This window comes from Rhinoderma darwinii, chromosome 12 (genome assembly GCF_050947455.1).
Source record: "Rhinoderma darwinii isolate aRhiDar2 chromosome 12, aRhiDar2.hap1, whole genome shotgun sequence".
Classification (NCBI taxonomy): Eukaryota; Metazoa; Chordata; class Amphibia; order Anura; family Rhinodermatidae; genus Rhinoderma; species Rhinoderma darwinii.
Genome location: NC_134698.1, coordinates 71,186,223 through 71,200,346, shown reverse-complemented (window position 1 = coordinate 71,200,346; position 14,124 = coordinate 71,186,223). Strand labels below are relative to the sequence as shown.

Sequence of the window (14,124 nt, the reverse complement as noted above, 5' to 3'; positions counted from 1 at the left end):
TGTCTGTGCAGTAGAACCGTGCCGGAAATTATGGAGCATGTCCTATTTTTTGTATTTTACGGGCTGTGCTCCTATACTTTGGGAGCACGGCCCGAAAATGCGGGCGGCCGGCTGTACCCGCAATCGTGGCATGTGATTACGGGCACGGACGTGTGCATGGGACCTAAGTGTCTGCTGTCACCTTACTCTGCTCAGCATTGGCAAATATCGGTGGGGGCATATACATTTGTACTGCTGCGTAAATCTCCCTAATGTAATGTTTCTACTCCTTATGGTAGACTGTAGATGGGATGAAACACTGACGGTGGAGTAGATCCCCTCATCCGGTGCGGGTTGGATGGACACGTTTGTGTGTATGGTTGTATGTATGTTGATTGAATGTATAGGTGTGTGTGATGTTGTTGCTACTGGGGCGGCCTCAGTAGATCTATTTGGATTGTATTCTCCTACATATGTTTCCTACATAGGCCAAAGTTACTCTATTGTATCTGCATTAAATGTATAGGATATATCTTGTGCTGGATTGGTTGCTTATGTCTTGTGTATTTTTCTTATGTTTATTTGAAAATCAGAAATAAAGCCTTTTTTTTTAAATAAAAATAATTCAGAATACATATTTGATGAAATAGCATTTCATGGATGTGTTGTCATTTTGTTATAACACGCTTGCTCCAGCAGGTGGCACTGTTGCAATAGACTTTTATAGAGAACTTTATAGAAAAGTATATCAAATGTACTAGGATACAGATTAGAACGGGCGCCCAAAATATCATATTAAAATGCTTTCTAATCTTCATGATGCACTAGTGCTTTGCAAATTCTTTCCAAATTCTTTCCAATTTACAGGCAATGCAAAATGTAAGAAATGTGTCATTTGAAGGGTATGTTCACACAGCGCCCTGGTCCCCGCAGGAAATTCTGTCCGAAAAAATCACCAAATTGTGGTGCAGATTTTCGGTTGGAATGTTCACTGCGGAAAACAGCAGGTAAAAAAACCAAAACTCTATACTTACCCGTAACCATGGTGACGCGTCCCTCTGACATCCTGAACCCGGGCCTCCTGGGATGACATTTCATCCCATGTGACCGCTGCAGCCTGTGATTGGCTGCAGCGGTCACATGGGATGAAACGTCATTCCTAGAGTCCGGGCTGGGCGTAGGAGCAGAGAGATGTGGATAAGTGTAGTTGTTGTTTTGCAATTTTTGAGGTGGAATCGCAGCTATTCCGCCGCAAACATCGCAACATCTGCTATTCGTTGGGGGTTTTACCTCCCAGAATTCAATGTGGAAAACCCACAACAAAAAAACAGCGACATAAATTAAGATGCTGCGGATTAAATAAACGCACCGCAGGTCAATTTATGAACTTTTTTTGGTGGGGTTTTTACTTAGCGTGTGGATGGGATTTGTTCAAACCTCATCCATCCTGCTGCTACTGTATTACGCTGCGGATTTTCTACACCGAAATACGTTGCGGAAAATCCACAGTGTTAACGCTACGTGTGAACTTACCCTAATAAGTATCTTTACACTGTTCTGTTACTAGGAAAAGTTTGTGTTCAAATCCGTTTTAAACGAGAAAAATGCTGCTAGAAAATAACTATTGTGTGCATTTTTTACGCCGAATATGCGCCTTTTTTCTACATGTACCAACATTTTATATGTCTTTTATTCCCCTATTTTTAGGCTATCAGCTTCTGTCCTCCTGTAGACTCCAAATATGACTGGATTGGTCCTCCGGATAGATATTCGAATCTTCGACCAATTAAATACTTTGTCCCAGCAGATGAGTCTACTTTGGAAAGAAAACTCCGGGACTTGCGTCAGGAAACAGAAGTTTGGAATCAAACGTTTTGGACAAATCAGAATCTGACTTTCATTAAGGTAAAAATTTCAGTTTGCAAAACTTATTAAAGGGATATTAGAAATTGATATTTCAGGCTGAAGCTGCTGCTACTTGCACAGCATTGATTGTTACATGCAGTCTGTCCATATAGATGTCGCTGGGTGGATTGGATATATACATTGTATCTATCCTACATGTCCCATTTATGCAGGGCATATACAGAAAATGGCTGCCCTGAACCTGCAGTGCCCACAATCAGTTTTCAGCCAAACACTTTCAACCCGATGTACACTATATATACAAAACTATGTGGACACCCCTCTTAATTATTGAATTCAGGTCTTTCAGCCACACTCTTTGCAAACAAGTGCATAAAATCAGGCACACAGCCATGCAATCTCCATAGAATGCTATTGGTAGTAGTAGTGATGGTACTGAAGAGCTCAGTCATTTTAATCGTGGCACTGTCATAGGATGCCACCTTTGCCACAAGCTAGTTTGGGAAATTTCTAATCTGCTAGATCTGCGCAGTTACCTGTAAGTGTTATTATTATCTACTAGAGCTGCCCAGTCACCTATAAGTGCTATTACTATCTTCTAGATCTGGCTGGTCACCTGTAAGTGTTATTATTATCTACTAGATCTGCCCTGGTCATCTGTAAGTGCTATTACTATCTGCTAGATCTGGCTGGTCATCTGTAAGTGCTATTACTATCTGCTAGATCTGGCTGGTCAGCGGTAAGTGTTATTATTATCTACTAGCTCTGTCCTGGTCACCTGTAAGTGCTAATATTATCTGCTAGATCTGCCCCGGTCACCTGTAAGTGCTATTACTATCTGCTAGATCTGGCTGGTCACCGGTAAGTGTTATTATTATCTACTAGCTCTGCCCTGGTCACCTGTAAGTGCTAATATTATCTGCTAAATCTTACAGGCCTTTCACCTGTAAGTGTTATTATCTGTTAGAGCTGCCCCAGTCACCTGTAAGGCTGTTTTTATCTACTAGATCTGCCCGGTCACCTGTAAATGCTATTACTGTCTGCTAGATCTGGCTGGTCACCTGTAAGTGTTGTTATTATCTGTAAGATCAGCCCAGTCACCTGTTGTGCTATTACTATCTGCTGGCTCTGCCCCGGTCATCTTTAAGGGCTATTATTGTAAAGTGGAAGGATCTAGGAGTGACAACAGCTCAGCTACGATGCTATAGACCAAGCAAATTCAGAGCACTAAGTGCTGAAGATGCGTAAAACAGTCTATCCTCTATTGCATCCCTTTCCACTGTTTTCTGCTGGTTGAGGGTGACGCTGTGCAGGTACTACAACTTGGACACAATTTACTTAAATGTAGCTGAGTTGCAGTTTCCTGCATAGTGTCTGATCCGGAGTAGTCCTGTGGAGCTAAATCTAATGCAGCCCTTTTATTCTAAGAATTGGTGGGGCCCCAGAAATGGCTTAGTATGTTATATTCCTAGCCTAATTCAATAAAAACTATAGAACCCCTTTAATGCTTGCGGTTGGCTATGTTACTGCAATAATTAATAGCTGTAATAGAGGCATCCATAGATTGAGATGCAGCATTGCTTACTGAGTAATGTTATAGTGTAACTAAACTGTTAAAAAACTTTTGGCATGTCATAGTAACATGTCACTAGTTTTGAGCGATGGGGGTCCGAGAACTGAGACCCCCACTCTTCACTAAAACAAAGCTGCAGAAACGTCCGGGTGAGCTGTGCTCCTTAGTTTCTGATCTGCTTTTCTCGGAGCGGTGTACGGGCTCAATATAAAGTCTATGAGTCTGTACGCCACTTGTTCTTCTTTTTGAGGAAAGCCCGTCAGAACGAAGAGGCACAACGATTATCCGAGTGCTTCTGAAACTCCGCTTTAGCGATCAGTGAGGGTCTCCGTTCTCGAATCCCCACCGATCAAAACTTCTGACATGTCACTATGCCATGTCAGAAGTTTTTCAAAAGTTTAGTTACCCTTTAACTATTTAAATTCCTTTCTTACCTGTTATCCCACAATTCAATGCTCTGGAGCTCAATTTTTGACACACTCCAATCCGGGCAGAATCTATATCTCACTTCATCCTATTTAAAGGATGCCCGACAATACCGCAGACTCTTCACTGTAATCCCATCCACATTAGTAAATGTCTTTATTTATTTATTTTTAGGAAAAAGAAGAATTTATCATCTCAAAATTTCATGCCTTGGGTTTTGGGCTGAGAGATGAAGAAGGTGAGACTTCCTGGGAGTATAAACTACCCTTTACCTAGTATTATGGCTCTATGAGCAAAGCAATATGATTGAACTAGTTAACCGAACCCTGGGCCTGACAGATCCTGAAACATGGGTTGCCATTGGGGAAGACAAGGGTCCCATAGGATTTTTAATTTTTTCTGTCCCATTCCTTTTTTTCTTAAAACTAAGTGTGGATCTTTGTTACAGAGTTACACTGGGCATGTCTGTTGACTTTTGTTAACAGAGGAGAGTCCTTCAAGGGGTTTTCCCATTTTGGACATTCATGGCATATCCAGAGGATATGCCATAAATGTCCGATAGATGCAGGTCCCACCTCTGGGACCTGCACCTATCTCTAGAACGGGGCCCCCTATACCCCGTTTTACCTTGCTCGGCTACTGATGCCTCCTGGATACTTCCTGATTGGATGGTCCAGAGTTACGGAAACAGTCGAGCTCACTGAGCTACGCTGTTTCAGTAACTACGATTCACTTCTATGGGTGTTACGGAAACAGCGTAGCTCAGTGAGCTCGACTGTTTCCGTAACTCTGGACCATCCAATCAGGAAGTGGCTGGGAAGCAGCAAGAGCAGAACTGTTAAAAGAGGGCTCCTTCCTAGAGATAGGCACGGGTCACAGAGACTGTGGATATGACCTAAATGTCCAAGATGGGAAAACCTCATTAAAACAGATCTTTCATTATGCTATGCTGTTCTGTTCAAGGGATGCATAGTATGGGGATAGGTCGGCTGCACTATTAGTCGAAACTGCGCAAAAAATATGTGATGTCTGGGTAATAGCAGCTAGCAAAGAATACAGAGGACCCGTAGTTATCCCTCTCAGCAGTGATTGACGGCTGCCCTGCATGAATGCAGTGGACTCATAACTATGTGTCTGCTGTGTTCTTAGCTGCTATTAGCCAAACAGCACAATATTTTTTTTGGACTGCCATGCTTGTCCCCCTACGGAGAGCATAGCATGAGAACATATCTGCTTAAATCAGCGTCCCCCCCCCCCTCATGGCAGCCGGTCCTCCAGGAGCATTTAGTATACTAAAGGATTTCATTCTCTTTATGCAATGAACACACAAGCAGTATCACTAATATGATAACATGAGAGATCTCCAATCTGCTGCTCACCCCTGATGCAAAACTATAACTCTTAGCATGCTGGGATTTGTAGTTTTGCAACAGCTGTAAAGCTTGATCGTAAGGTAGATACTTTCTGATAACTGTTCTCACATTGCTGTCTCATCATAATGATTAATGCCTGCTAAACAGCGAATGTACAGACCTTGCCAAAAATCTTCTCTGCCCTTCACAGGACGTAAAAGGACATTGGATGCAGAAGTGATGGCAGAGTTTTATAAGGATTTCCTTAGCAAGAACTTTGAAAAACATGCACAATATAACAGGTACTTTTATTCTTTGACCGAAACCCGCCCAAGGCCTGCGATGCACAGTTTACAATATATCAAGGAATGTCCGTCTGATATATGGTGGGGGGGGGGGTGGTACACAAAACATTTCTGCGTACATGGTGGTGAACGTTCTAACAATTTTTTCTAAATGTTTCTTACATCTATTATGTACCAGACAATCATCCCTTTTTGGCAAACCACTCCATCCGATAATTAGAACATCCAATCCTCCGCTATCCACGTGTCAGGTTACTCCACATCTATCTCTGCTGTTTGTTCAGACCGTTTCACCTTCAGCTATTTTGTGTACCGGACCACTCTTACCCTAGCACTGCTCTGTGCCGGACCACTTTTACCCTAGCACTGCTCTGTGCCGGACCACTTCTACCCTAGCACTGCTCTGTGCCGGACCACTTCTACCCTAGCACTGCACTGTCCCGGACCACTTTTACCCTAGCACTGCTCTGTACCGGACCACTTCTACCCTAGCACTGCTCTGTGCCAGACCACTTCTACCCTAGCACTGCTCTGTGCCGGACCACTTCTACCCTAGCACTGCTCTGTGCCGGACCACTTCTACCCTAGCACTGCACTGTCCCGGACCACTTTTACCCTAGCACTGCTCTGTACCGGACCACTTCTACTCTAGCACTGCTCTGTGCCAGACCACTTCTTTTTTTTTTTTTTTTTTTTTTTTTAAACTCGTTTTATTGAAGAAACGTAGTACAAATGCAATCATTCCATACACTTAATACAGTACACATTGCAGACATGGATGATAATCTTTACCTTTCCAACTTTACATATAAGGAGAAGTACATACATGCAATCAGACATTTTAACATGAGTCTAGGATCCATCAGAATTACAAAAGCAGCTATATTGGAGAACAGTAGCCAAGACAAATTTGAACACTTTGCATAAATGATCTAGATCCACCACCCCAGATGTTCAGACATGTGTTAATGACCTACGCAGGTCGCTATACCTGTGCGGAGTATACTGTTTCCCTGCAGAATCACACCAAGCTTCCCATATCCCATGAAATTTATCAATGCAACCCCTCTGTCTATACATTATTCTCTCATACGGGATAACCGCGTTCACCAGTGCTTTCCACCTTGCCACTGTGGGAGGACGGGGGTCCATCCACCTTAAAGCAATAGCTTTTCGTGCCATAAACAGAATTTCCCGGAGGAATATTTTCAGATAATGTGGCCACTGTTCATCCTGGAGGATACCAAATATACACACTTGTGGGCTTACTGGGACCGGAATATGCATGATTCCCGCAGCAACTCCTACCACCTCCTTCCAAAAAGAGGAGATAACCGGACACTCCCATATCATATGCCAAAAGTCTGAGCTAGGGTGCCTGCATCTGTGACATTCTGTGCTCGGATATCTACCCATTTTATGCATTCTAACAGGTGTCAAGTAGCTTTGGTGGACTATCAACAGCTGTATCATCCTATTGTTGGCAGCTGGCGACACGTATAATGGAGAGGTTAGGATCACATCCCAGTCCTCTTCTGCAAGGTCAGGTATCTTCGCAGTCCATCTATCCTTGACCATCAGGGGTGTACTAGCTACCTTGGCTGTAATGAGAGATGTATATATAGCTGATATCAGATCTCTGGGGCCTTGGGACCTAAAAACTCCTATCAGAGGAAGCCGAGTGAATGTCGTGTCAGTGGGGGGGAATTGGGCATTAAGAGCATGACGCAGTTGTAAATATCTATAAAAAGCAGTCCTGGGTATTGCAAACTCCGACTGCACCTGTGAAAATGATTTGAGGATGTTATCCGTATACATGTCCCCTATAGTACATATCCCCTTTTGAATCCAAAATTGTGGAGCCAGTTCCTCTGATATCTGAGGGAGAAGGGGGTTAGACCATAGTGGCATATCAATTTGTACTCCCGAGTGGCTGTATATGCTCTTCGCAGCCCTCCACACCTGAGAAGCCACCCTATGGATTGGCAACACATTTTTAATTTCGTTCAGGGACCCTTCCAATACCGGCCACAGAGTGGACATATGCATATGGAATGCCAGGTGATGTTCCCTATCTGGCAAGGCCATATTGGCAACCCATACTTTGAGGTATCTTAGTTGTCCCGCCAGATAATAAAGGTAAAGATCTGGCAGGGCCGCCCCCCCTGATGTTTTGGGGCGCTGCAGAGTAGCAAGACTGAGCTTCGATCTATTGGAGCCCCATATAAACCCTGGAAATAGGGCATGTATCTGTTTGAAAAACTTTTTGAACACTGGTGTCGCTGCATGTTCGAGGATATAGAGACATTTAGGAAGAATGACCATTTTTATTAGATTTATTCTACCCGTTACTGCTAGGGGAAGAGTGCTCCAAATCCGAAATTTAGCCTTTATATATTCTAACAATGGCAAGACATTACTGGCATGATCATTCCTATGCTCTTGATTTATAACAATTCCTAAGTATTTAAATGAGGAGACCACCCTTAATCCGTGCATCACTTCCGGCCCTCCCGCCCCCTGTAATGGCATAAAAAAGGACTTGGTCCAATTGACATAAAGGCCAGAAAACCCCCCAAAGATTTCCAAAGTGGTGATTGCCAAGGGCAGTGTCACCATCGGTTGGGACATAAAGAGAACCATGTCATCTGCATATAGGCCAATCCTATCTTCCCTACCCCCCAAACTAATCCCTTTATATCCATTATGTTGGCGTATGTGTAAGGCTAAGGGTTCTATAGCAAGTGCGAACAGCAATGGGGAGAGGGGGCAACCCTGCCGAGTACCCCTCTGTAACCGGAAATATGGGGACAGTATGCCGTTCACCAGGATTTTTGCCCTTGGTGCTTTATATAGAATCGAAATCCATCTAAGGAACTGTGGTCCAAACCCAAACCTCTCCAAAGTTTCCAACAGATATATCCATTCGATGGAGTCAAAAGCTTTCGCGGCGTCTAAAGACGCCATCGCCCAGTCAGCCTTCATCTCTTTCCCTATCTGAGCTATAATCTGTACCCTCCGGATGTTATCGGAGGTAGATTTCCCAGGCATAAAGCCTGTCTGGTCTTCATGGATTACTTGGGAAATAACTTTGTTCAGCCTATTTGCTAATATTTTAGTAAGCAATTTGTAATCATTGTTCAGTAATGATATCGGGCGGTAGGAGCCACATTCCACGGGGTCTTTATCTGGTTTCAGCAGAACAATAATAGTGGCGTCATACATACTTTCGGGTAACTGCCCTCTCTCAAGTGCATACGAAAACATAGCTGCTAGTGAGGGAATGAGATGCTCTGAATATTTATGGTATACCTCAATAGGGATCCCATCAGGACCCGGTGCCTTTCCCTTAGCCATATCTTTCAAAGCTTCCCTTATTTCATCTTCAGTCACAACCCCTTCCATGGTCTCTCTACCTTCCGCACTCAGCTTAGGGAACTGAATACCATCCATATACGACTGGAGCTCTAACTTATCATATCTAGATTGTGAGGCATATAGCCCCCTGTAAAATTGAACAAATGCCTCGGCTATGCCTTGGGAGTCAGTCAAGCATTCCCCAGAACTACTTTGAATTTTAAGAATAGCCGGGCTTTTAGAATTTTGATGTATCAAATGGGCCAACAGTTTACTAGACTGGTTACCTAGTTCAAAATATGTTTGTTTCGCAAAAAATGTCTTCCTATGTGCCTTCTCCTGCAGCAGTAGCAGGTACTTCCTCCCCATTTGCAACCATTGGTCTCTATTTGTGTCAGTGGGGTCAGCCGTATATTTACCCTCTAGTTCAGCGCATTGTTTTCCCAACTCCACTTCTGTTCTGGAGGAGTCTTTTTTAATGTATGAAATAGTGGACCGGAGACACCCCCTAAGATATGCTTTCAGTGTATCCCAGGCAATGCTGGAGTTTTCAAAAGTGCTATGTTCCCTGTTAAACACCTCCAGTTGATCAGGGATCCTATCCTGTGGGCCTATCAGGGTTAGCCAAAAGGGGTGTATTTTCCAACTTCTGGGCAGTGGAGGGCCTGGGATGCTGAAGCTGGCCACTATTGGAGAGTGATCAGATACTGCCCTGGGTTTATACGAGATTGATTCCACCAACGGTACAATTAAAGAGTTTCCCACCATATAATCTATACGGGACAGGGAGTTTCTGCCTAGGGAGTGACATGAATACACTGTAGACATCGGGTACTTATATCTATAGAGATCCTTCCAGCCCATCTCTTCAAACAGTAGACCCAAAACTGATACCGCGGAGGGTGTCCGGACCTGCCCGGTAATAGCATTAAACCTATCCATGTTGCTGTCCACCACCATGTTGAAGTCTCCCATGCCAAGCACTCTTGCGGTCGGATATGTGGCTGCAAAGGTGGCCGCCAAATGTAGAACCTGTAATGAAGCTGGCGGGGGGATGTATACACCCAACAAGACATGAGGTACATTTTCTATAAGCGCATACACAAAGACATATCTACCCTCACTATCCACTTTAGTGTGAATTGCTTCCCATCTCACCGATTTGTGCACTAGTATGGACACGCCCCTTGAGTATGTCGTGTGATATGAGTGGCTAGACCACTGCACCCATGGCCGGAGAACAGTTTTCATTTTAGCTGGCGTCAGGTGTGTCTCCTGAAGGCACAGTATATGAGGGTTGATCTTGCGTATATAACTATATAATATCACTCTCTTCTGTGGATTGCCCATGCCCCTCACATTCCACGACATTACCGTTAAAGAAGACATTTCTGAACTTTATCTTCCACATACAGGAGATATCCATATTGCCTGATATACATCAACACTCCATCCCATCTCAAATAATGGATATAACTATGCATTCCATCCCTTATGCAGTTACATTTGTACATGAATGGTGCTATAACTATCCGCACCCAAGGCACATTCCAACTTAAAACCCAGAACAACAGGTTATTAATAACACAACCATACCGGCAATGCATTGAGATGCATATTACATTACCGGTGCGTGCCGTATAACGTGGCATTTTGAATATACGGGGGTAATGAATGCTACCATCAGGACTTAAACGGCCAGCAACTTCTTCGGGCAAGACGTCCAATACTTCAGGATAACCTAAGTCAGTACTGTTCTAGCATAAGGACCAGCCATTCTCTGCCAGACCCAGTCTGTATCCTCTTCAAGCTGGGGCCTTATAACAGGAAAGTCCAGCGGCAACAAATACTTCACCACGAGGCACCAACCTTGATATCAGGCATAGCTAGTTCCTTCGTGGCTGACGCTTGCCTCTCACCCAATCATCAGCATCCTGCGGAGAATTGAAAAAGATGGTTCTCTCTCCGTCCACAATACGCAGCCTAGCCGGATAAGACATGGAGTAAGGGACTCCCAGCTCCCGTAAACGTCGTTTAACAGCCAAAAATGTCGCCCGTTTTTTTTGCAATTCTGCCGAGAAGTCAGGGAAGATGGAGACTTTCGCCCCGTTATATGTAATTTCCGGCAACCTGCGAGTCAGACGCAAAATCAAGTCCCGATCATTGCAGTTTAGCATACGTGCCAGAAGCGGTCTGGGGGGAGCCCCCGGTGGTGGCGGCCTTCCCGGCACTCTGTGGGCTCTCTCAACCGCCAAGGCTTGCGAAAATGGCGCATCAGGAAGCAGGTCTTTAATCCACTGCAGAACGAAATCACCAGGAATCTGACCTTCAGCTCTCTCTGGCAGGCCAATTATGCGTATGTTGTTACGCCTAAGTCGATTTTCCATGTCATCTGTCTTCTGTTTCCATAATTCAGCCGCCGATTCTAAGTCAGCAATGGCCTCCGGTAAGGACGCCGTTCTGTCCTCCACCCCGGATACTCTATCCTCCACGTGGGTCAGACGCTCCCTCATGGTCTGCATGTCCTGTCTCATAAGGCCTATGTCAATCTTAACTTCCTCCAGCTTACCGGTAAGTGAAGTTTTACATGCTGCTATAGCTGCGAGGAGTTGAGTAGTCATTTCGGACAGCGTAGGCTCCGGGGTTGTCTCTGTATCCGATTCCTTGCTGCATGAGGCCTCTCCTCCCTTAGATCTCTGAGGCAGAGGTGTGCGTCCGCCATCTTGCCCCTCACCCCTTGCAAAGTTTTGCAGCTTCTCCGCGGCCGCCTGACCTCTAGTGGGGCCCATGCTGGCTCCGGTACTTGCCCCCGGTCGTCTCGGGCGTCTGGACGGTATATTTGTGAGTTATGGAAGCCTCAGGATCTTTGCAGGATAACGATGGCGCGGGTTCACTGCGGAGCTCCTAGAACATGCGACCGCTCCTGCTGTGCGCTAAGCCACGCCCCCGTGCCAGACCACTTCTACCCTAGCACTGCACTGTGCCGGACCACTTCTACCCTAGCACTGCTCTGTGCCGGACCACTTCTACCCTAGCACTGCACTGTCCCGGACCACTTTTACCCTAGCACTGCTCTGTACCGGACCACTTCTACCCTAGCACTGCTCTGTGCCAGACCACTTCTACCCTAGCACTGCACTGTGCCGGACCACTTCTACCCTAGCACTGCTCTGTGCCGGACCACTTCTACCCTAGCACTGCTCTGTGCCGGACCACTTCTACCCTAGCACTGCTCTGTCCCGGACAACTTCTACCCTAGCACTGCTCTGTGCCGGACCACTTCTACCCTAGCACTGCACTGTCCCGGACCACTTCTACCCTAGCACTGCACTGTCCCGGACCACTTTTACCCTAGCACTGCACTGTCCCGGACCACTTCTACCCTAGCACTGCACTGTCCCGGACCACTTCTACCCTAGCACTGCTCTGTCCCGGACGACTTCTACCCTAGCACTGCTCTGTCCCGGACCACTTCTACCCTAGCACTGCTCTGTCCCGGACCACTTCTACCCTAGCACTGCTCTGTACCGGACCACTTCTACCCTAGCACTGCACTGTCCCGGACCACTTCTACCCTAGCACTGCTCTGTGCTGGACCACTTCTACCCTAGCACTGCTCTGTGCCGGACCACTTCTACCCTAGCACTGCTCTGTGCCGGACCACTTCTACCCTAGCGCTGCTCTGTCCCGGACAACTTCTACCCTAGCACTGCTCTGTGCCGGACCACTTCTACCCTAGCACTGCACTGTGCCGGACCACTTCTACCCTAGCACTGCACTGTCCCGGACCACTTCTACCCTAGCACTGCACTGTCCCGGACCACTTTTACCCTAGCACTGCACTGTCCCGGACCACTTCTACCCTAGCACTGCACTGTCCCGGACCACTTCTACCCTAGCACTGCTCTGTCCCGGACGACTTCTACCCTAGCACTGCTCTGTCCCGGACCACTTCTACCCTAGCACTGATCTGTCCCGGACAACTTCAACCCTAGCACTGCTCTGTACCGGACCACTTCTACCCTAGCACTGCACTGTCCCGGACCACTTCTACCCTAGCACTGCTCTGTGCTGGACCACTTCTACCCTAGCACTGCTCTGTGCCGGACCACTTCTACCCTAGCACTGCTCTGTGCCGGACCACTTCTACCCTAGCACTGCACTGTGCCGGACCACTTCTACCCTAGCACTGCTCTGTGCCGGACCACTTCTACCCTAGCACTGCACTGTGCCGGACCACTTCTACCCTAGCACTGCTCTGTCCCGGACCACTTCTACCCTAGCACTGCACTGTGCCGGACCACTTCTACTCTAGCACTGCACTGTCCCGGACCACTTCTACCCTAGCACTGCTCTGTCCCGGACCACTTCTACCCTAGCACTGCTCTGTCCCGGACCACTTCTACCCTAGCACTGCTCTGTCCCGGACCACTTCTACCCTAGCACTGCACTGTCCCGGACCACTTCTACCCTAGCACTGCTCTGTCCCGGACCACTTCTACCCTAGCACTGGACTGTGTACTCCATACCAGACCACTGTAGCGATGAGTCGTCTTTAATACCTATTTTAATATCATCACTCTATAAAATATAAATATACTTTTTTATTGTCTGCCAGTGACATTCAGAAATAAAATTTGTTACATTTTTGCCATGCATTTTTATGTAATATATATATTTAGAGTCTAATAAGAATGCAATGTATTTATAGGAATTTTATTGAAGACATTACCGTTCTGAGGAATCTTGGCAGGTAGTCCGCTATTACATAATTTATACAACACAAATCAAACCTGTATGTTGAGGCAGATTTAATATCTGTCAGCGCTGAATGGTAAGAAGATCTACTGAAGGTGCAGTATTTATTATACCAAATACAATAACTATTTTCCCTGTTTATTTCAGAGAATGGTACAAGAGGAATTTTACGATCACATTTCTTATGGGACAAGTCACATTACAGAGAGCGTGGAAGAAGATTGGATGGAAATAGACTACAGTGGAAAAAGATTTATGTAAAAAATAGAATTTACAAAAATGCAGAAAACTATGTGTGACGATGTGGTGCAGATTACTGTACGATTCTCCGAGAATTGTTTAACGCATATCTCCAGTTACTTGTTCTAGAGCTGCGTCTCAGGGCGCACCATTAAAACACTATATTTTTTTTATTTAAAAGTTGTTGTTTTTTTTAGGCTACTCCCTCCATGAAAATGAATGGAAACCCTAAAAGGAGGACTTGGCTATGCCAGCTTCCAGGGCACCT

The 14,124-nt window shown here is 45.7% G+C and overlaps 1 protein-coding gene across 2 annotated transcripts in view; it reads left to right on the top strand.

Moving 5' to 3' along the window:
• Positions 1 to 14,036, top strand: part of COA8 (cytochrome c oxidase assembly factor 8) — a 15,917-nt gene extending 1,881 nt beyond the window's left edge. For both annotated transcript variants that reach the window (XM_075843914.1, XM_075843915.1), the window contains exons 2-5: positions 1,687 to 1,884; positions 4,019 to 4,082; positions 5,408 to 5,498; positions 13,764 to 14,036. In XM_075843914.1, the coding sequence (XP_075700029.1) occupies positions 1,687 to 1,884; positions 4,019 to 4,082; positions 5,408 to 5,498; positions 13,764 to 13,851 (441 nt within the window). In that variant the 3' untranslated portion in view covers positions 13,852 to 14,036. The remainder of the gene's footprint in view (positions 1 to 1,686; positions 1,885 to 4,018; positions 4,083 to 5,407; positions 5,499 to 13,763) is intronic.
• The last annotated feature ends 88 nt before the right edge of the window (positions 14,037 to 14,124 follow it).